Source organism: Trifolium pratense, linkage group LG2 (genome assembly GCF_020283565.1).
Source record: "Trifolium pratense cultivar HEN17-A07 linkage group LG2, ARS_RC_1.1, whole genome shotgun sequence".
Lineage (NCBI taxonomy): Eukaryota > Viridiplantae > Streptophyta > Magnoliopsida > Fabales > Fabaceae > Trifolium > Trifolium pratense.
In genome coordinates this window covers 41,063,689-41,086,197 of record NC_060060.1, presented here as the reverse complement: position 1 = coordinate 41,086,197, position 22,509 = coordinate 41,063,689, and the positions used below count along the sequence as shown (strand labels likewise).

Genomic DNA, 22,509 nt, shown 5'->3' with positions numbered 1-22,509 from the left:
AAGTAGTGGGTTACTGAAAGTATTCTTATCTTAAAAAGAAAATAATATAAAGTTGTCATTTGATAATACACACATAATTGGTATTGAAAATGAAGCATAACTATTTATTCCATTTTCGTTACCAATATATTCGAACCATATCCAGCAGCATTATCCTTTGGATATGGGGAGTGTTGTTTAGTGCGAAAATTGTTTAAACGAATTTCAACGAATAAACTAAATATGTTATTTCTTTCAAACTATATCAAGCTACTAAAAACAAGGTTTTTTTTTTTTTTTTAGTGTAAATGAAGTTTTTTCCCTCAAATCATATGAACCAAATGCACAGCCCAGCCCAACCCAAATAACATATAACCCTTCCCTTTTTCTCTTTTCGATCGTCTTCTCTTTTGTAAAGCCGCAGAGAAAAAAGTACAGAAATAAAAAATGAGCTGCTCCAAATCCCGAGATTCAACATTGGTTCGTCAGTCGAGAATGACTCGAGGTTCAGGCTTTACAAAGAAAGCCATACTCATTGGTGTTACATACAAAGATTGTGACCCTAATGTGCTGCGACTCATTCCTCGTACGCCTGTTGATGCTGCAAAGATGAAGAAGATATGTGAAAAAATAATTTATGTGAAAAGTTATGTATGAAAAGTTAAATTAATTTTTAAAATCTACTATCATTCAAAATTAAAATATGACGCCTAAGTTATATTGTGACCCTAAGTTGTTTGGTTTCATACATATTTTATTATTATGTTAAGTTATAATTAAAATCAAGGTCATGTTATAAAATAAATAAAAGAAGTTTTATGTGAAAAAAATTAAAATTCTACTTCCAAAATTATATTTTTAGATTTAATTTTTTAACAACCTTAAAATTTTCTCCAGTTCTGATACCTTCTTAGAATTGAGAGTTAAGTCTAACTTAATCTATAAAAAATCAGTTTGTAAAGTGAGTCTTACTTTTACTTTATAAACATATATTCAGATTATCTTGCAATCGATGTGAAACTCTTAACGAACAAAATAAAATCCGACCCAGTCTCAATATACAAATTTCAAATATCATAAAATTACAAGTATAGTGACACATTTAAGCTTCTCTACCAATTATGAACTAATCCCTCCACATGTACAATGATATGACACACCACAGGCATGCCTGCATATCCTGTAATAGAGATATGTAAAAGATTAGTTACACTAATTAGGGATGAGTTGTTCTTACTAATTATATTCAGTAGAGATATTCAAGGAATTAATCTACCTCGACTTATGCATTACTTCCTTCTGGCAGTGTAATCAATCTTGTTGTTGAATCATATACCATCACAGTTCCACAACTGATGCATAAATTTGGATTGTTAAATTAATCTTAATTATCATAAATCATACTATTAACTTAATAACAAGAAAATGAATATGAAATTAATCACATGACTTAATAGTGCACAAATAGTTTGATACTTACTTCTCACATTTGACTTTGTTAGTTGAATTGCCACTTGAAATTGACAATATAGTCCCAAAGAAGGATGTGTTTTCAGTAGCACAATTAGGACATGGACCCTTTAATTAAAAATAACTACATCTTAGTATATATGTAACGGTTCAATATAACTTAACATATATAAATTACCAAAACAATACCTTCAGAATCAAGAAATCTTTTATAATTGCATTTGTAATTGACTGAGCAAACCACAGAATGAAGGGAACAGCAGCAAACCATGTCAAAATGAAACTAAAAGGTTCTGGAATCTGCATTTCACAATTCACAAAACCTATTACAATCATTAATTTTACAGGGCGAAATTCGAGCAGTAATTTTATATATTTGAGAATCGAGATAATTACACATGAATGAAAATGAGAAGATATACCGCTATAAGATAATTGATCTCGAATCCAGTCACATCATCAAGGAAGAAGAACCTGATATTATAGAGGAAACATTTTAAAAAAAGCAAATGTTATGCAAAATCCAAGTAAAATGTTCCTAACAAACACATATATTATTCAAACTTTCAGTTTCATCGATCGAATTGCATGCCCTGTGTGTAATCGATAAAAGAAGGAAAATTACTTACAATCCTAATGCAACAACAGTTGCTGGGACTTTCAGTAGGAATGCCTTTAAATAATCAACCGAAAGGTCACTGTAAACCTATAAAAGGGTATGTTTTGATTAGTAACTACTAGTAAACATTGACAATAAATACATAATATTACCGGCGTCCCTTTCCCCTGAGAACTGAAGAGTTAACGCCTATCAAAACTACGTGCTAAGCAAACATCTCATATAGACCTATAATATAAATGATCTATGGACCCTATGCTATGGTTTTCCCTTTATATATACTAAATTGAAAGGGAACAAACAAGCTACAAATTCAACATGAAACATACCTTTCTACTACGAAGACTGCACCGGGGACCCTCGGCAACAATATCACTCCCTTCAATCTAAAATAATGAAATCCACATAGAATCATTATTTGATACTACTACAAGAAAGAGTTACGTGCGCGCGCGCACACGTTATATAATAAACACCATATATTTTAAAATGATATAAATTTCATATATAATAGTACTAGTAGGTCCAAACTGCTTATGTCCTAAGGGTTGAAGTATCCCTTATACTCTCATTATATGATATACAATTTTTCGTTGATGAAATGAAAATAACACACCTTTAGCTTCATTTTTAATTCATCAAACTCTTTATCACTGATGATTGGTTTTCCAGACACATAAGCAATAGATGCTTCCAGAAATTTTTGCTCAGAAGAACCTGTACAAAAAAATTCATGCATTGTTATAAATTATAGTAACAGTAGTAACATCAGTCTGATTGGTTCATACTTAGCATTACAACAGTGCTTCCTTCCCACATGAGTTCTTCTTTGAGATTATCAAATTCCTCATTTGACATAGTTGCCTTTCCCTCATAGTAGAATGCCTATTCAAATATTCAATATAATAAACAGAGTACTCTGTTCTAAAAGTTGCTTAAAACAGAACACATAATAATAAGATGAAAAAATTGAAATGAATTGTATATACTTGTAGTGCTTGAAGAAAATCTTGCTCAAGTTCACCAAGTGATTTCTTCTCTTTTTGGTCAATGCTACAATATTGTAAGATTTTACTATCAACAACACCATCTTCTTCAACCTTGCCATCTGAAAGTGAACAACAGCAATTAAGTAGATAGAAAGATCATAAAGAGGAGGAAACAATGTTAGACCAATGAAAGAAAAAAAAATACTTCCTCCTGTCCTAAATATACGAGAAAGTTGGGTCAACGGAGGTTGATTTTTGGACCAGACACATTAACTTTTGTTAATCCAACTTTATGATATATTTAGGATCGAAGGGAGTACCATCCTAAGACCTTGTTGATCAGATGTAGCTTTGGCGGGAAACACAAATAGGCTTCGACGAAGGTAAGAGTGTCGGTCGGCATTGAGTTGAATAGGATGGAGTCTAGAAGCAAAAGTGGAGAATGTTGGAAGCAAAGTTGTTGAACTTGGAAATGGTGCTGTAGAGGCAGTAAATGGACGTGGACATGTTAATGTGAATGCTAATAATTTGCTAGCCATGATGATTATGATGATGATTTAATGAAGAAAATTATGTTGGTGGTGATGGAGGTAGTTGTAGTTATGTATTTGGTTTGGTATTAGCATTATTATTTTGTGCATTTGGAGAATTCATTAAGGGTCAATATTGTTTGGAGGGAAACAAAAGAGAGCCCAACGATAAGGTAACTGTTAATGTGTGGAGGGACATGGAAGTGCTTAATTCTTCCTTTCTTCTCCTCTTGTTTCACTATTTTTTTTTTTTTTTGTTGATAATTAATTTTGTGATGTGATAATTGTTAACAATGGTAATCATACAGAAACATAGAGAAAGAGAAAGACCTCTTTAATTTAGGGTTTCAATAGAATGAACAAATTAACTTAGAAACACAAGGGTTACAATAGAGTATATAAACAAAAGATTTGAAAAGGCCAAACTACCCTTACATAATAATATAATTACTATTATCTAACATCTCCCCTCAAACTCACGATGCAGTGATAGGCAACATCGAGAGTTTGTCAATCAAGAAACGAAAACGTTTAATAGAATGTGTCTTCGTGAATAAATCAGCAATCTGCAAGGAGGAAGAAATAAAAGGCAAAGCAATGGTGCCATGCTGAAGATGATGACGAGTGAAATGACAATCAATTTCAATGTGCTTAGTGCGTTCATGAAATACTGAGTTGTGGGCAATTTGAATGGCACTTTTGTTGTCACAATACATAGGAGTTGGTTCAGAAAGATGAACACCCATATCAGAAAGTAACCAGCGCAACCAAACAATTTCAGTAGTCGTGGATGCCATAGCACGATATTCAGCTTCAGTAGAAGAGCGGGAGACAATGTCCTGCTTTTTGCTCTTCCAAGAAATGAGAGAATCTCCGAGAAAGATACAAAACCCTGTGGTAGACTTACGGTCGGTAGGATCACCAGCCCAATCTGCATCAGAGTAAGCACGTAACTCTAATGAAGAAGATGATGGAAACAAAAGGCTTTGAAACTGAGTTCCCCGAAGATAACGAAGAATGCGAAGTACGGCTGCCCAATGCACAGTAGTGGGAGAAACAACAAACTGACTGACAACATGCACTGCATAAGCAATATCAGGTCTAGTAATAGTGAGATACACCAAGCTTCCAACCAGAGTACGATACAAACTAGGATCTGCTAAAGGAACACCATCAAATGGAACATATTTCACATTCAACTCTAGTGGACTATCTACTTCTCGAGTATCAGAGAGGCGAGCTTGCTCAAGAATGTTGGCAATATACTTGGATTGAGATAGAAGATAACCCCTAGGAGAGTAGGCAACTTCAATTCCCTAGAAATAGCGAAGAGGGCCCAAATCCTTCATCTCAAATATTTTTGCTAACTTTAATTTCAGCTCATCAATTCCATCAACATCATCACCTGTAATAATCATATCATCGACATATAAAGAAAGTATAATGCGACCATGAGAAGTTGTCTTAACAAATAAAGCAGAATCATGATCACTAGAGCAGAATCCAAGAGATATAATCACAGCAGAGAACTTCTCAAACCAAGCTCGTGGAGCTTGTTTTAGACCATATAGTGCTTTCTTCAACTTACACACTTCCCCCAGATTATGAGAAACACCTTCTGGGGGTACCATATAAACTTCCTCTTGAAGATCACCATTTAGAAAAGCATTTTTAACATCCATTTGAGAAATATGCCACTGACGAATAGATGCAACAGCAATAAGAGTACGAATAGTAGTCATCTTAGCCACAGGAGCAAATGTTTCTTCATAATCTATACCATACTTTTGAGAAAATCCCTTAGCTACTAGACGAGCTTTGTAACGCTCAACTGACCCATCAGACTTGGTTTTAATCTTGTATACCCAACGAGACCCAATAGCACGTTTTCCTGGTGGAAGAGGTACTATGTCCCAAGTATCTGTCTTGTACAAAGCAGCAAGTTCCTCATTCATAGCCTTCTGCCAAAGGGGATCAAGAATGGCTTCTTTATAGGTAGATGGCTCAAATAAACTGTGAATAGAGGTTAGGAAAGAAGCAAAAGAAGCAGAATAAGTTGAATAAATAAAATCAGGCAACTGAGTAGACTTACGATCACGAAGAGGATACCGAGGAGGAGGTGATGGAGGAGGATGTGGTGGTGACGGAGGAGGTGCAGTAGGAACAACAGTCATATGAGGTTGTTGAGTAGTCGTTGGGACAGAAGGGACATATGTATCTGGAGTAGCACTAGTACCATCCCTGCAATTCTCAAAATTACAGTCACTAGAAATATCATCATCAAGGCCAAAAGGATCAATATTAGTTAGTTCAGACCTGCTAGGAGTATTCGAATCAGAGGAAAGAGAGAAAAAAGGTATGTGCTCAAGAAACACAACATGACGAGAAACATACAATTTTTTACTTGAAGGATCATAACAACGATAACCCTTTTGACCAGCACCATAACCAAGAAAAACACATATAGTTGAACGAGGAGACAATTTATTACATTCTACTTGTGGACGAAGAACAAAACAAGTAGAACCAAAAACTTTCAAAGAAGAATAATCAGGAGTGGAACCATACAATTTTTCAAAGGGAGACAAACCTGAGGTGATCGATGACGGAATTCTATTAATAACATGAACAGATGTGAGAATTGCTTCACCCCAAAACTCACATGGAACTGAAGCAGACAACAAAAGTGAACGAGCAGTTTCAACAATATGACGATGTTTCCTTTCAGCAACGCCATTTTGTTGAGGAGTATCAGTACAAGAACTTTGGTGAATAGTATCATCATAAGCAAGTAACTCAGAGAATTTATTAGAAGTATACTCACCACCTAAATCACAACGGAAACACTTTATAACAGCATTAAATTGAGTTTTAACCATAGCACGAAACATATGATAAATATCAAAAAACTCAGAACGATTTTTCATAAGATAAACCCAACAATAACGAGTATGATCATCAATAAAGGAGACATAATATCTTGACCCACCTTTGGTAAGAATCGGTGATGGACCCCAAACATCAGAATGAACCAAGTCAAAAGGTGCTTTGGACACAGAAACACTTTTGTTAAAAGGCAAGGCAGAAAATTTGGCAAGTTTGCAACCACAACAATCAGAAATATCATTTATTTGCAATTCTCCTAAAGCTCCGGTAGAGGCTAAGTATTTTAATCTAGATGCTGAAACATGACCAAGACGAGAATGCCACAAATAAAACTTAGAAGATGATAAATTCAAACGAAAAGATGATAAATCAATAGTGGGAGTAGAAGTTGAGGCTGCGGTATCTGGAACTTTCAGCTCATCCAGAACATAAAGTCCCCCATGTCTACGGCCTGTCCCAATCAACCTCCCAGACTGTGGATCCTGCACATAACAATGAGTGGAAGAAAACATAACCGAGTAACCAGAATCACACAATTGACTAACAGAAGCAAGACTCAATGTGAGGTTAGGAATATAATAAACATCATGAAGAAACAAATTAGATGTGGACACTGACCCAATTCCTGCTATTGGCATAGGAGTGCCATCAGCAGTCATAACTGACATAGATGGTTTAGAATTTAAAGGCAAAAAGGACTTATAATCATATGACATATGATGAGATGCTCCAGAATCAAGGATCCATATGGAAGAAGACATACCTGACAAGTTAGAGGGGGTTAAACCTTTAATAGACGAGACAGATGTTGCATGTGGCTGAGTAGCAAGAAATTTTTGGAACTGCTCAACAAGATCAAATACTCGTGAAGTAGTCTCATGTGGATATACACAATCAATACCAGAACCAATAGGGAGAGGAGCAACCAAAGAATGAGCCATAGCCATATCAAACTCTCGTATAAACCAACCAATAATAAATCAAACACTAAAAATGGACCCAAATATCCACAATGTTAAATAACCAGAGTGCCAAGCAATGAAGAATCCAATAGATCATATGCCAACTAATTATCTGCAAGTTGCCCCTCACTAACAAACATGAAATTTTAGTTTTAAACCTCAATTTTCAAAGAACATAAAATATGCAAATTAACACCACGTAACCGAATGAAATCGATGGTCTCCACAACAAATTGCAAAACTACTTCTATCAAAATTGACTTCCAACAACCAATCATATACAAACCTTTAATTGTTGATTAACCAAAACAACTTGCGGAGGCTAAAATCAATTGAACAGATTTCTCAATTTTCAGAAGCGTGTTTACTGTTCGGCGGAAGTACTAGCTTGCTCTTTCTATTTTATTTTATTACCGATCAACCAAGCTCTTTGATACCATGTCAACAATGGTAATCATACAGAAACATAGAGAAAGAGAAAGACCTCTTTAATTTAGGGTTTCAATAGAATGAACAAATTAACTTAGAAACACAAGGGTTACAATAGAGTATATAAACAAAAGATTTGAAAAGGCCAAACTACCCTTACATAATAATATAATTACTATTATCTAACAATAATAATATCAATGTCAAAATCAATATCCTAGGTAGTATTAGGTTATTTGTTGGATGTATTCTATTTGCCGAATCTGGATTTACTAAAGTTGAAAAACCCCACAGTTTAACACTGTAATGAATCTTTATCGCTGATTTTTGATCAAATGATTTTGATTAAATATACTTTAAAGTAATCCTGACCATCCATTACAATCGGACGGTTCACACTGTAACTGCATTGACGCAGTTACAACATGGAATCTTTTTCCCTATTTGCTTCACGGTTGTCTTAAGTTATCACGTGGGCATTTATGGACCTATATAATTAATGTACTTTGCTATGACAAAAAATAAAATAAAATTAATGTACTACTTACCAAGATTGATTTTTCTAAATTTAATTTATAGAATATTAAATAGTTTTAGAATTTTTTTGAATTGTCTAGATTTATTTGAGCTGCATGTTTGTCGTCCATTTTTCGTCGCATTATTGGCTCTCAAATGGAGATATGAGTTTGAGTTATAAAAAAAAAAAGAGAGGTGTGATATGGATTCGAAAAATAAAATAAATGTGTTTGTGGGAGGAAAGAGATGAAGAATCGAGTATTTGGAAATGAGAAATATAGATGAAAGATTTTGGTTTGGGGTTGTGACGACAAGTTTAGGGTTCACAGAAAAAGAGAGATGAAAGGTTGACGAAAGATAGACAAAGACCAAACGAAATAGAATGATTTCATTCTTAGATGAAGTAAATATAAATAATTTTTATGAATGCTAGTTGAACTTTGCAGTTTTTCCCAATATAAGGATTAAATATCATGATTAAAAAAATTAGAAAAATATAAGGATTAAAAAAACAAAAGAAAGAAATTTTTATTTGAAACACATAATAATATAAGAGTTAAATATCATAATCTTATATGTCCTATATATTTCCGATAAAAATTATTCATCACAATTTGTAATATCATGATTAAAAAAAATTAGAAAAAGTAACTAATAGTTGAAAAAACACTTAAGAAGGAGGCATAGTGGGATATTCACGGAGCAAAGCAAATGCCCATTTCTGTGAATGAATTCTCCCACCCACCCCTCTTTCGTTGGAATAAAAAAAGATGTAATATAACCAACTTGAATTGGTGTAATGGTCTTAGTTTGAGGCTTTGGAGTGTGCTCCTCTTAAGATTTTAAGTTTGATTTTTTTTGGTGTCAATTTTGGTAGGCTAGTCCATACAGAGCAAAATAACTCCGACGTTAAATGCAGGGGCGGACCTGTGTGAGGCTTGGTGTGGCTATAGCCACACCAGCCCAGCCCAAATATTTTTTAAAAATAATAATAATTTTTTTATAAATAATTTTAAATTATTCTATATACATATTTGTACAAATATTAATGTAAATATTAGTTTAGAGTTTATTATTAATGACCGTAAGTCTCTCGATACATATTAGTTTAAATATTAGTGCAAATTAGTTTATAGTATTCAACTCGTTGGTTATACAAAGTGTATTATTTTAAGTTATATAATTTAATTGTATAATAATCAACTTTAACGGTTGTGGCATATAAATATGAAATGACATAAAACAATAGATTTAATTTTTTCAAGTAAGAAGATACGGGTAAAATTGGAATAAAAATTAATAAGTTATAAGTTAATTGAATTAGTTTATCAAAATAAACTATAAGTTAATAAAATTTTGGGTTATATATATTTTGGTCCAAGATAGAATCTTGTGATGTATCAAACAATAGTAATATGTATGATTTCACATATATTCAAAAAGTTATAGTCTTTTCTTTTTTTTCCGAATAGAAATTTTGTAGTTTTCTGGATATAGTTTGTTAATTTCTTTTTTTGAAATAGAAATTTTCTGAATTGTTGGTGTTTTTTTTTAGATACACATGTGTGTATTAATAATAATTTCATACGTTGTTCATTGTTTAACTGAATTATTAAAATAACGATGAATTTTTTTCCAGTAATGCCTAAAAATTTAGCCACACCAGTAATCATATTTGGGTCGGCCCTGTTAAACAAAGGTGAACATATAGAAATAAAGAAGAAGAATAACAAAAGGAGAAGAGAACACCCTTTAGGTTAGGGTTTCTATCATATGAGCAAAGCTTAATGAAACAATAGTACAATAGAGTATATAAACTAGAAATTAGAAAAGACTAAACTACCCTGTATAATAATAATAATAATAATATAATTATTATCTAATAGGCCCCTGGTTAAATGGAATCCGCAAGTGGACCCTAAAATTAGTCTCATAAATCACTATAGACTTGTTGTTGTTGCTCCCTACACTTCCCCAAACAAACCAACAACGATCATACAAATAAAATAGTAATTTTTGGGGGTAGCCAAATGATGATATCTTAATGAAGCTAATCATATATGTTTGGTAGAGATTTTGGAGGTTGGGGAAAGACGTAGGTAGTGCACGTAGATCAAACAAAAAAGTTCAATACGACTGTTAAGTTAAGCATAGTTGCACGAGGTTTCATTTCATATTTAGCTACCTTTCAATACAAAACATGTTGAATGTTAAGTTTCACGTGACAAGACAACTACTATTGTCATTTTCTTAGGCAAAGGTATATTGATCTATCCTTCATATAGTTGAAAGTGAAGTAGGTAAAAATAATCATTATAAATTTGATCAATCAAACATGTATATAAATACAAGACATAAAGATAGAAAATATATCATATCATATCATATCCCAAATAATAAAATTATTATTGTAAAAATGGCAACCGTGGCACAAAGAGTTGAAAGCTTAGCATTGAGTGGAATATCATCAATTCCAAAAGAATATGTGAGACCAAAAGAAGAATTAACAAACATAGGTAACATATTTGATGAAGAAAAAAAACAAGGGCCACAAGTTCCAACAATTGATATAAAAGAAATAAACTCTTCAGATGAATTTGTTAGAAGAAATTGTAGGGAGAAGCTTAAGAAAGCTGCTGAGGAATGGGGTGTGATGAATTTGGTGAATCATGGTATTTCTGAAGAATTACTTAACCGACTTAAAAAAGCTGGTGAAACTTTTTTTAAGTTACCTATTGAAGAAAAAGAAAAGTATGCTAATGATCAAAGTGATGGGAAGATTCAAGGGTATGGAAGTAAATTAGCTAATAATGCTAGTGGTCAACTTGAATGGGAAGATTATTTCTTTCATTGTATTTTTCCTAAGGATAAGCGTGACTTATCCATTTGGCCTAAGACTCCAGCTGATTATACGTAAGTCATTTCTTCTATACTTTGTAAATAAAAAAAACCTACAAAACTGGTTTATAAGATGAATAGCGCTCTTACTTATAAAGCCATATTTAAGCCAACTCACATGTGAGACTTCTTAATAGTAATAAACTATACTTTTGTTTTATTATGTTATTTTTAGATTTTATGTGCTTCGGTCTGCCAAGTTATTTTTATTGCATTTTAGCATGGTAGTATTTTTTTTCTTTCATATTACCTTGGTCTGTTATTTTTAATATATATTACCATGTATAGTACCTTGGTCTGTTATTTTTAGATTTTATGATGTTTGTAACTTCTCAAAATGAAATGAAAATGATTTTGAAAGAAAACAAATGATATTACTCTTTTCCAAAAAAAATAAAATGATATTACTATGAATTGGTCTATCTAATAAGAGTTTTATGTCGCTTACGCAATTATAAGTTCGATTTCTACTTTTTACGTATAAGAAAAATTTGGTTGAGAGAAAAAGTTAATATTGTTTGTCACACAAGTTCTTCAATAGAGATTAACCATCACTAAATTTGGGGTGAAAACATCGTACACATAACATCGTAACGTTAAAAAAAAAAAAGAAGCACAAATGATATTACCAAATTTTGTGTGTTACGAAAGAGGTTAGACTCACACAACGTGCAAACTAATATTTGTATCTCGGCTGAAAGATGTATTTGTATTTAATATTTGACATGCTTTAAATATAATTACCTCTAGTGGATGAAACTGAAATCTATGGAAATAAAACACAAATGACATTGATTAATCACTTCATTTTTATTTATAAAATTAATCTATTTCACTTATCTTTTTCAAAACAAAATTTTTATTAAATATTCAATGAAATAAAGTATATAGTACAATTAAACTCAAATATTTGTAGCTAAAAATTGTTGCATTCATGTGTAGTGAGGTCACAACTGAATATGCAAAGGAACTAAGAGGCTTAGCTAGCAAGATAATGGAAGTCTTATCTCTTGAACTTGGCTTAGAAGGAGGAAGGTTAGAGAAAGAAGTTGGTGGAATGGAAGAGCTTTTACTTCAAATGAAAATAAACTATTACCCAATTTGCCCTCAGCCAGAATTAGCACTTGGAGTTGAAGCTCATACAGATGTAAGTTCACTTACTTTCTTACTCCACAACATGGTACCAGGTTTGCAACTTTTTTATGAGGGCAAATGGGTCACAGCAAAATGTGTACCTGGTTCAATTCTAATGCATATTGGTGACACAATTGAGATTCTTAGTAATGGAAAGTACAAAAGTATCCTTCACCGTGGATTGGTTAATAAGGAAAAAGTTAGAATATCTTGGGCAGTGTTTTGTGAACCACCTAAGGAGAAAATTATTCTTAAGCCACTTCCTGAACTTGTCACTGAAATTGAACCAGCACGTTTTCCGCCTCGTACTTTCGCTCAGCATATTCATCACAAACTTTTTAGGAAGAGTGAAGAGGAGAAGAAAGATGATCCCAAAATTTGAGTTTTCATAAGTCATAATTTAACCGAGATTGTATCGTATTTATCGTATCTATCTTAGCTTATGAACTTTTTGTGTGTAAGTGTAATAATAGACTGTTTATATGTATGCAGTCTAAATTTGTTGTATGTTGTTTCTTTTAATAAGAAAACTATTAGTCATGTTTTTAGATTTTATTATAACAGTTGCTAAATATAATATTTAATTTACTCTTTTTTTTTTTATCCTAATCGGTTGGTTTTTAGAGGAGTGAAGTCGTAGTAATCAGACGCTATATATATGAGAAGTCTCATTCACACATTCCTTACATTAATTTTCTTTCAAAATGAGTTCACATGTGATGTTGGTCCATATAAAGGCAAGTTAACTTGTTGACCAAGAAACAGTAAGTTCACCTTAACTCTCAATTGAAGCACGTAGGTAATTGATCAAAAATGGTATACCTGATTCGAATTCACACAAGGGTGTATAGCCTTTTACATGAAAGGTTGTAAGTAAAGTCTAATCAAGAATTGTTTCCCATTAAGAATTTACTCGGATTCTCCTGAACAATTCGTCCTAAGGGAAACTTATTAACCACTTGAGCTTAATTTCTTGGTTATTGTCATCCTACTATTCAAACCATAGGAAACAACTATATATTCTGTTAGCATTAACCCGAGTATTAGAAATGGAATCGAACTCAGATTCTCCCGAACAATTCATCCTAGAAGTTTTATTTTTTTTTATTTTTTTTATTTTTTATTTTAAAAAAAGTCCTTTGTTGAAGAGCTTTTAACTTCAACCAAAGAATATAATCTACTATGGAAATGATGCTATAAAGGAATATTGAAATAGGAAAGTTGGTCAACACATTGTTTAATGTATTTTCTTAATGCACCCTTTATTACATACTGTATTCAGAGAGATGAACTTAAAATTAACATCTAAGTAATTGAAATAAGCTCCAAGGTTCCACACCATGTTTGCAAACATTTTGGTTCCTATATTTATTCGTTATAACATACCATATAGGAATTGATAAATTGTGCTAAATTGTCACACAAAGATGACAGATATAGGAATGCTAACAGAATACTTTCCAGAAACCCATTTGATAGACCCCTGAGCAATCATGTTATCACCTCTAATCTTGTTGTCTTCGGGTACAAAATCAACGAAGTATGTAACCTTTTGCTTCACCTCAGTGAATGTTATTTCAGATGGGCCTACACTTATACCGACTGCTAAAGGCGCATCAATTACCACATTGTAAGTGTAGAAAATAATAAGTGAATACTATTATGTGTTATTCCTCAGCTCAAGGCTGGTTTAAATAGGAAGAGTACAAACATAAAAGGAAATAATAGATAAGCTTAGAATCTCCTAGAAATAACAAACTAGGAAACTAAATATTTTCCAACACCCCCCCTCAAGTTGGTGCATAGATATCTGTCATGCCCAACTTGCCGATCAAATGCTCAAAGGTGGGTCTTGCCAAACTTTTGGTTAAGATATCTGCAGTTTGCTGACTCGAAGTTACAAAAGGTAGACATATGATTCCGGCATCTAACTTCTCTTTTATGAAATGTCGATCGATCTCAATATGCTTGGTTCTGTCATGTTGAACTGGGTTATGAGCTATGCTAATAGCGGCTTTACTGTCAGAGTATAATTTCAATGGAAGCTCAATTTTCATCTTAAGCTCTTCTAGGACTCTGTGGATCCATAATCCTTCACATATACCTTGAGCCATAGCTCTAAACTCAGCTTCTGCACTACTTCTTGCTACAACTCCTTGTTTCTTGCTCCTCCATGTCACAAGATTACCCCAAACATAGGCACAATATCCAGAGGTTGATCTTCTATCAGTAATCGAACCTGCCCAATCAGCATCGGTAAAGATAGACACATTCCTTTCACTAGTCTTCTTAAAAAATAATCCCTTTCCAGGATTTGCTTTCAAATATCGCAGTATCCTATAGACTGCCTCAAGATGTTCTTCAAAAGGAGAATGCATAAACTGACTTACTACACTAACCGAGAAAGCAATGTCAGGTCTAGTGTGTGACAAATAAATCAGTTTCCCAACCAATCTCTGGTACCTTCCAGTATCAACAGGAACACTACCTTCTTCCCAAAGTTTTGCATTAGGATCCATGGGAGTATCTGCTGGTCGACATCCACTCATTCCTGTTTCTTTCAATAAATCTAGAATGTATTTTTGTTGGGAAACTACAATACCATCTTTTGATCGAGCAACCTCCATACCAAGAAAATATCTCATGGATCCCAGGTCCTTGATTTCAAAGTCTAATGCTAATTTCTCTTTTACTCTTGCCATTTCAACTATATCATCTCCAGTAAGGACGATATCATCAACATAAACAATTAGGACAGCAATTTTTCCATCTTGTGAGAACTTTGTGAACAAGGTGTGGTCAGCTTGTCCTTGAATGTACCCTTGTTTCTTCATAGAATAAGTGAATTTTTCAAACCAAGCTCTAGGAGACTGCTTTAATCCATACAAAGACTTATTTAGTTTGCATACATTTGATCCAAACTTGTCTTCAAAGCCAGGAGGAATGTCCATATATACTTCTTCTTCTAAATCACCATTGAGAAAAGCATTCTTAACATCCAACTGATGTAGGGGCCAATCTAAGTTAGCAGCAAGAGACAAGAGAATTCTGACAGTGTTCAATTTTGCAACAGGAGCAAAAGTCTCCGAGTAGTCTATACCATAGGTTTGACTAAAACCCTTAGCCACCAATCGAGCCTTGTACCTTTCGATTGACCCATCTGAATTATACTTCACAGTAAACACCCATTTGCATCCAACCGTCTTCTTGCCATCCGGTAGTGTCATAACACTCCAGGTTTTGTTCTTTTCAAGAGCTTTTATCTCCTCAAGTACAGCTTCCCTCCACTTTGGAACTTCTAGAGCAACCTGTACATTTTTTGGAATCTCTACACTAGACAATTTTGAGGTGAAGGCAGAAAAAGACGAAGACAAATTTGAATATGATATAAAATTGGACAATGGGTATTTAGTGCAAGATCTAACAGGTTTTCTAACAGCCACAGGATCATCGATATCAGGATACAAAATACGACTCTCAGAAACAGAGATAGACTTACCTTTTCTTTTTTTAGGAAGTTGATCATCCCCCGGTTCAGATTCATGACAGTGTTGAGATGTGGACTCATCACTTTCTTTGTGATTCTTTCTCACAAAAACCTTTCCTTTCCAAGTCTTGTTTCCTGATTCAAACCTATTATCTTTATATGACTCATTATTTTGTGGCATTTCAATTAGATCACCATTATCATCGTTTTCAAGATTCTCATTGTTTTCTTCATGAGAAAATTTAGGCTCGGATTCACCAAGTTCACTACTCATAACAGGAGTAGGATTAGATAAAGAATCATGACCATTTTTTGTTGGTGCAGAAGTATAAGTCTTAGAACTTTGTGATACCGGCAAAGATAAATTATTAAAAAAACTCATGTCCTCAGTTTGAAACGAATCTTCATTTAAATTCCCCCCCTGAAGATGCGTGTCAAAAAAAGGTTTGTTTTCAAAGAATGTAACATCCATGGTGACAAACATTTTCTGGTTTTTTGGATCAAAACATTTATATCCCTTCTGGGTTGGAGAATACCCAACAAAAACACATTTTATAGCACGCGGTTCGAGTTTGCTAATATTCTTATGTTCATGAACAAATGCAGTGCAACCAAAGATTTTTAAGGTCAAATCGTTTGAAACACGATCATTAGGAAAACATTTTTTGAAAATATGAATTGGAGTTTGAAAATTAAGAACTTTGGAGGGCACTCTGTTAATTAAGTATGCAGCAGTTAAAACTGCTTCACCCCACAAATAATTTGGTACTTTACTTGCGAAAAGTAAAGCTCTAGCCACCTCCAACAAGTGCCTATTTTTCCTTTCTGCAACTCCATTTTGTTGGGGAGTGTTAGGACATGAACTTTGATGCACAATTCCATTTTCACGAAAAAAATCACTCAACATTGTGTTAAAATATTCTTTGCCGTTATCACTTCTAAATACTTGAATATTTGTTTGAAATTGATTTTGCACCATTTTAACAAAATCTTTTACGGCCTGACAAACGTCAGATTTCCCCTTTAACAAGTACACCCAACAAACTCTTGAGTGATCATCTATAAATGTGATAAACCATTTTTTATGAGAAAGTGTACTCGTTCGGTTAGGGCCCCAAACATCACTGTGAATAACAGAAAAAGGTTTTGATGGTTTGTAGGGCTGTAATGGAAAATGAGAACGATGATGTTTTGCAAATTCACATGCTTCACATTTAAACAAGGACAAATCCTTATTACGAAATAACTCAGGAAATAAGTGTTTTAAATAAGGAAAACTAGGATGACCTAATCGTGAATGCCATAACATAACATCATCATTATTATTATTCAGAACTAAAAAAGATTCAAAGCATGAACTTATTGGTTTGGAAGGTAGTTGTGATTCAGGTTCAATGTCGAAGTAGTAGAGTCCTCCACTCTCCTTAGCACTACCAATCATCTTCCCCGAGTTCAAATCCTGAAAAACACAATGAGTACGGAAAAAATTAGTTTGACAATTTCTATCTTGGGCTAATTTACTGACAGACATGAGACTACAAGATAGATTTGGGACATGAAGAACATCTTTAAGGGTTAGACTTGGAGACAACACAACCGAACCTTTACCCGCAATGGCTGAAAAGGATCCATCCGCAATTTTTATTTTATGGTTACCTGCACATGGACTATAAGAAGAAAACAAAGTAGAATCACCTGTCATGTGATCACTTGCACCAGAATCTACTATCCAAACACGACTGGGACTGACACTAAAAAGGGCAGAAGTACCTTTTGGGGCAACAGAGCCAGAAAGAGTGTTAGATTCAAGAATTTTGTACAGTCTGTCTAGTTGTTCCATCGTGAATGAAAGCTGAATTGAAGAAGATTGTTGCTCTTGATCAGAATTACTGGCTTGGAATGTATGACCCTCACCTCCACCTTTGTTCTTCCGATTTGAAGGTCGCGGAAGACCATGTAATTTCCAACATTGAAAAATAGTATGTCCCAAACGATGACAATATTTGCATTCACGACGGTATTTGAAAGTGGATGATCGTCGTCGAGAATAAAAAAACGTCATAATTAATAATCTTAGCCAAGTAGTACCGGAAGCAGCAAAGAAAAAAGTAATGCCGGTGAACAGTACACGCGAACAGTAATTCCGTGAACAGTGCGCGTGAACAGTGCCGTCGGTGAGCAGTACTGCTGGATGAACAGTGCCGTATGAACAGTACCGCGGGTGAACAGTGCCGCACAAAATCAGTTGTCGTGGTCGGATTGTAAACACGACGGCGGCTAGGGTTTTGCGGAAGCGAGACCCCCAAAATCGGGAGCTCTCGATACCATGTAGAAAATAATAAGTGAATACTATTATGTGTTATTCCTCAGCTCAAGGCTGGTTTAAATAGGAAGAGTACAAACATAAAAGGAAATAATAGATAAGCTTAGAATCTCCTAGAAATAACAAACTAGGAAACTAAATATTTTCCAACAGTAAGTTGTGTTAACAGGTCCAACATTTGTCAGTGTTCTAGTATAAAACTGCGACGAAGACCCTAAAATAATAGAAAATGATGGATAATTAAGTTGTGCCTGTGGTATGCTCTTTACCTCGGAGCATTTCACTTTCTGTTGCAAAATTACTCCAACTTGTATATCGGTGTAATTCAAACCACACAAATAAGGAACATAATCATTTGCTTCAATATCATAAACAAGTCCTGGATCGTTCGCTTTTAAAGGGTTAACATGTCCGGCACCAACGGCAAATAAATCAGCTGGTTTAAGCCTTTGGTCCAAAATAGGCTTTTCATGAAGGTTGAGAGTATTAGCAGTTGTCATGATTGCTGATTTTATAGCAGCTGGTGACCAATCTGGATGAGAGTTTTTCAACAGCGCGGCAATGCCACTGAGATGAGGACAAGACATTGAGGTACCTGAAATTATGTTAAACGGAGATATAGTACTATTGTCTAATGATATAGGCCATGCTGCTATAATGTTCAATCCAGGTCCAATTATGTCCGGTTTAAGAATTCCAGGGCTTGATTTGCTTGGACCTCTTGAGGAAAATGAAGCAACTTGAGGGGCAAGTGGATTTCCAATAACAGTTCCTTTGAATATGATTGTGGCTATAGGTGTTGAAGTTGAGTTTATATAATCTTTGATGGATAAACCAGCAGAGTAACTTACATGGACTGCTGGTAGAACATGAACATCAGCAATTGGATTGAAAGCTTCAAGTTCACTGTTAACAAGTATCATAGCAGCGCCGCCAGCATCTTTAACCGCTTGACCTTTAACTACTCTTCGAACAAATCCGCCTTGCTCACATAAAACTACCTTTCCCTTAACATCAACGTTCTTCATGGAAAAAGGGTCACAAAAGGCAATGGAATCATCACTTGTATTAAGTGAACCTGCATACACAAGTGGCAATAATGTTGATGCAAAGTCTTTTGGTTGGAAGACTGATTCTCCGAGATATTCCTTCCCGTTTCCGAGCTTAGCTATTGCCTCTATTTTTCTGTCAATTGTGCTAGCACCAACAGTTAGAATCCACGGTGCTTCATTAGATAATGTACCATAAGCAGGACCTGAATTTGCAGCTGAACAACTAACAAAAATTCCCTTTTGTATCGCACTAAATGTGCCGAGTGCAATTGCGTCTTCAAATAAAGGTTTGGCGGGTCCTCCAAGGGAGAGAGAAAGTACATCAACACCATCATCAACTGCAGCATCCATTCCAGCTAATATTGCACTTTCAGCACAACCGTAGATGCTGCATACTTTGTACATTGCCAAGTGTGCACCTGGTGCCATGCCAGTTGCTGTACCATTAGCATTTCCAAAGACATTGGCACCTTGCACAGACCTTCCGGCGGCTGTGCTAGACGTGTGAGTTCCATGGCCAACATCATCGAACGGGAGGGATGAATTCACAAAGTTCCTTGCTCCAATGAGCTTATTATTACAAATCCTCTTCCCTGTGAACTCACAATGACCATTCCATTTTGCAGGCGGAGATGACATTCCTTCGTCAGAAAAAGAAGGATGCAAAGGGTATATTCCTGTGTCCAGGACTCCAATTATGATCCCTTTACCGAGATTAGAATTCTGCCACAATTCTTGATTCTGCTGCAACCCCAAGAAGCTCGGAGTATGAGTTGTGTGCAATGAAAAGATTTTCTCCGGTCGAGTTGACAGAACCTCCTCCTTCTCTTCTAGAGCCTTGGCTTCTTCCGCGGTCAATTTAACCGCAAATCCATCGATTATGTTTTGGTATGAGAAAATAACGCGCTGTTGGGTTTGAGTTTTGGTAGTATCTGGCAAGAGTGAATGATACCAACCATCCAAACTCTCCTTAGATTGAAGAGAAGGCTTGTTGACATGAACAATGTAAGTCAATAAGCTACTATCATCTTCAAGGTGTTCATTTGCTGCTATGAATTCTTGGTATTTATTATGTGCTGAAGTTGAATAGAAACTTAGCACAAGAATGAAACCAAGAATCAATAGTGTTGGAGTTAGTTCCATCTTGGTTAAGATCATGTTTGTGAAAGATACATGAAAATGTGTTTATGAAAAATCAATCTCTTGCAAGTAAGTTATATAGTGTGAAAGGAAAATCATGGACATGGGTGATAACGTTAACACGGCTAACATAGATTCTTGTTGGATAGACATGTAGAAATAAATTAAGGTACTTGCATGGTGATGTCCGTACATTGGATTTGTCTGGTTCATAAATTAAGGTACTTGCATGGTAATGTCCGTACATTTATCATCAGATTATGTACTACAAGGAGATCTGCTTAATATATACATTGGAGAATCTCAATTTCATATGAGTATAATTCATTGAATTCCTTTAGTTTTTAGTGAATTATTATTATAAATAAATGTTTTGATTTTCCAGCTTGCTAATCTGTTTTCTGGTTATGGCTACATTTTCTGTGTTTAATCCAAACGGCTAAAGAAAGAATCTTCAGCAGGCTAATATGAAAGAGAAGGAAAACTGCACTAAGTTACTTTTCAATTACTTTGTATCTTATACTATATCTCAACCATTCGATTAAACACTTCTTTGCCTCGCGATACTCATGCACAATTTTCACATTCCATCGTCAATAGTTCGCGTATCAGTTTCACATCATTCAACACCGATCACCCGCTCGCGAAGTCCCGAACTAAACCATTGTAGTTTATTATTTTCTTTTATTTTACATTATATGTTGTGAATTCGAACCTCTTAATGAATCAACAATCACAACAGAGTGGAGCAAAAGTTCAATGGCAACCAACACTAAGTAATCCGAGCAATAATAATTCTAACAACCTAAGTGTAAGCAAAAACCAACTAATGAGCTCCCAACCAACTAATGAGCTCCCAACCATTCTAGAACTTGCCCTTCCCCAACTGATCTATTCTTGCTCTAAGTGATGCTCCCACTACTTTCTACTATCTTTCAACTATCAAATAAAGTCTTCGCCCCTCTCAATAATTTTTCTGATATTGTACCTGTATACTTTGAACAAAAACATCCATCTCTGTATCATAAGAACCGAAAACACAGTAACAACAATTGTGCTTGCACCCATTGTGAAGATCCAAGTAGCTGAGGGAGTGCTGTATTCAGGGCCGGAGTTTGCAGCAGAACAACTAACAAAAACTACTTTTTGTGTAGCAGCAAATGCACCAATTGCAATTGGGTCTTCAAAAAATGAAACAGAAGAATCCAAACTAAGAGAGAGTGAAAGAACATCTACACCATCTTCAATAGCTATATCCATTGCAGCTAAGATAGAACTTTCGTAGCATTCCCAAGTGCCACTAGCACAAACTTTGTACATTGCTATGTGAGCATTAGTTGCCATAACAGCTGCTACACCTTTAGCATTTCCAAAAACACTTGCATCTTCTACGAATCTCCCTGCAACCTTTGCAGCTGTGTGTGTTCCATGGAAGAAATTTTCAAATGGAGGCTCTTTAATTGCACTTTTGACTAAATTTCTTGCACCTATGAGCTTATTGTTGCATGTTGCTTCTCCGGTGAATTCGCAACGTCCTTTCCATTTTGCAGGTGGAGACGGCATTCCTTCGTCAGAAAAAGAAGGATGCAAAGGGTATATTCCTGTGTCCAGGACTCCAATTATGATCCCTTTACCGAGATTGGAATTTTGCCACAATTCTTGATTCTGTCGCAACCCCAAGAAACTCGGAGTATGAGTTGTGTGTAATGAAAAGATTTTCTCCGGTCGAGTTGACAGAACCTCCTCCTTCTTTTCTAAAGCCTTGGCTTCTTCCGTGGTCAATTTAACCGCAAATCCATCAACTATGTTTTGGTATGAGAAAATAACGCGCTTGGTAGTATCTGGCAAGAGTGAATGATACCAACCATGCAAACTCTCCTTAGATTGAAGAGAAGGCTTGTTGACACGAACAATGTAAGTCAATAAGCTACTATCATCTTTAAGTGTTCATTTGCTGCTATGAATTCTTGGTATTTATTATGTGCTAAAGTTGAATAGAAACTTAGCACAAGAATGAAACCAAGAATCAATAGTTTTGGAGTTAGTTCCATCTTGGTTAAGGTCATGTTTGTGGAAGATATATGAAAATGTGTTT

The 22,509-nt window shown here is 34.7% G+C and overlaps 4 protein-coding genes across 5 annotated transcripts; 1 reads left to right on the top strand and 3 right to left on the bottom strand.

Annotated features, from left to right (window-relative positions):
• Window positions 1-202: 202 nt before the first annotated feature.
• LOC123909936 (PGR5-like protein 1A, chloroplastic) lies at window positions 203-3,780 on the bottom strand. Of its 2 annotated transcripts, none has more exons than XM_045960880.1 (11): window positions 3,389-3,780; window positions 3,058-3,176; window positions 2,857-2,953; window positions 2,685-2,785; window positions 2,398-2,454; window positions 2,079-2,155; window positions 1,872-1,923; window positions 1,639-1,749; window positions 1,460-1,557; window positions 1,217-1,331; window positions 203-580 (listed from the first exon to the last, which is right to left on the bottom strand). In XM_045960880.1, exons 1-10 carry the CDS (start codon window positions 3,594-3,596, stop codon window positions 1,262-1,264), a joined length of 990 nt encoding a protein of 329 aa, XP_045816836.1. In that variant the 5' UTR covers window positions 3,597-3,780; the 3' UTR covers window positions 203-580; window positions 1,217-1,261. The 2 variants fall into 2 exon arrangements, with proteins under 2 accessions (XP_045816836.1, XP_045816835.1); XM_045960879.1 differs by lacking the exon at window positions 203-580 and adding an exon at window positions 952-1,159 and having other exon boundaries at window positions 1,256-1,331.
• Window positions 3,781-10,729: 6,949 nt separating this feature from the next.
• LOC123909938 (leucoanthocyanidin dioxygenase-like) lies at window positions 10,730-12,952 on the top strand. Its single transcript, XM_045960881.1, has 2 exons — window positions 10,730-11,293; window positions 12,221-12,952. The coding sequence occupies exons 1-2, from the start codon at window positions 10,797-10,799 to the stop codon at window positions 12,792-12,794; spliced, it is 1,071 nt and encodes a 356-aa protein (XP_045816837.1). The 5' UTR covers window positions 10,730-10,796; the 3' UTR covers window positions 12,795-12,952.
• An 877-nt stretch (window positions 12,953-13,829) lies between these two features.
• Window positions 13,830-20,417, bottom strand: LOC123909138 (subtilisin-like protease 3). Its single transcript, XM_045959908.1, has 2 exons — window positions 18,385-20,417; window positions 13,830-14,052 (listed from the first exon to the last, which is right to left on the bottom strand). Exons 1-2 carry the CDS (start codon window positions 20,415-20,417, stop codon window positions 13,830-13,832), a joined length of 2,256 nt encoding a protein of 751 aa, XP_045815864.1.
• Window positions 20,418-21,356: 939 nt separating this feature from the next.
• Window positions 21,357-22,480, bottom strand: LOC123904708 (subtilisin-like protease 1). Its single transcript, XM_045954336.1, has 2 exons — window positions 22,424-22,480; window positions 21,357-22,310 (listed from the first exon to the last, which is right to left on the bottom strand). Exons 1-2 carry the CDS (start codon window positions 22,478-22,480, stop codon window positions 21,357-21,359), a joined length of 1,011 nt encoding a protein of 336 aa, XP_045810292.1.
• Between the last annotated feature and the right edge of the window lie 29 nt (window positions 22,481-22,509).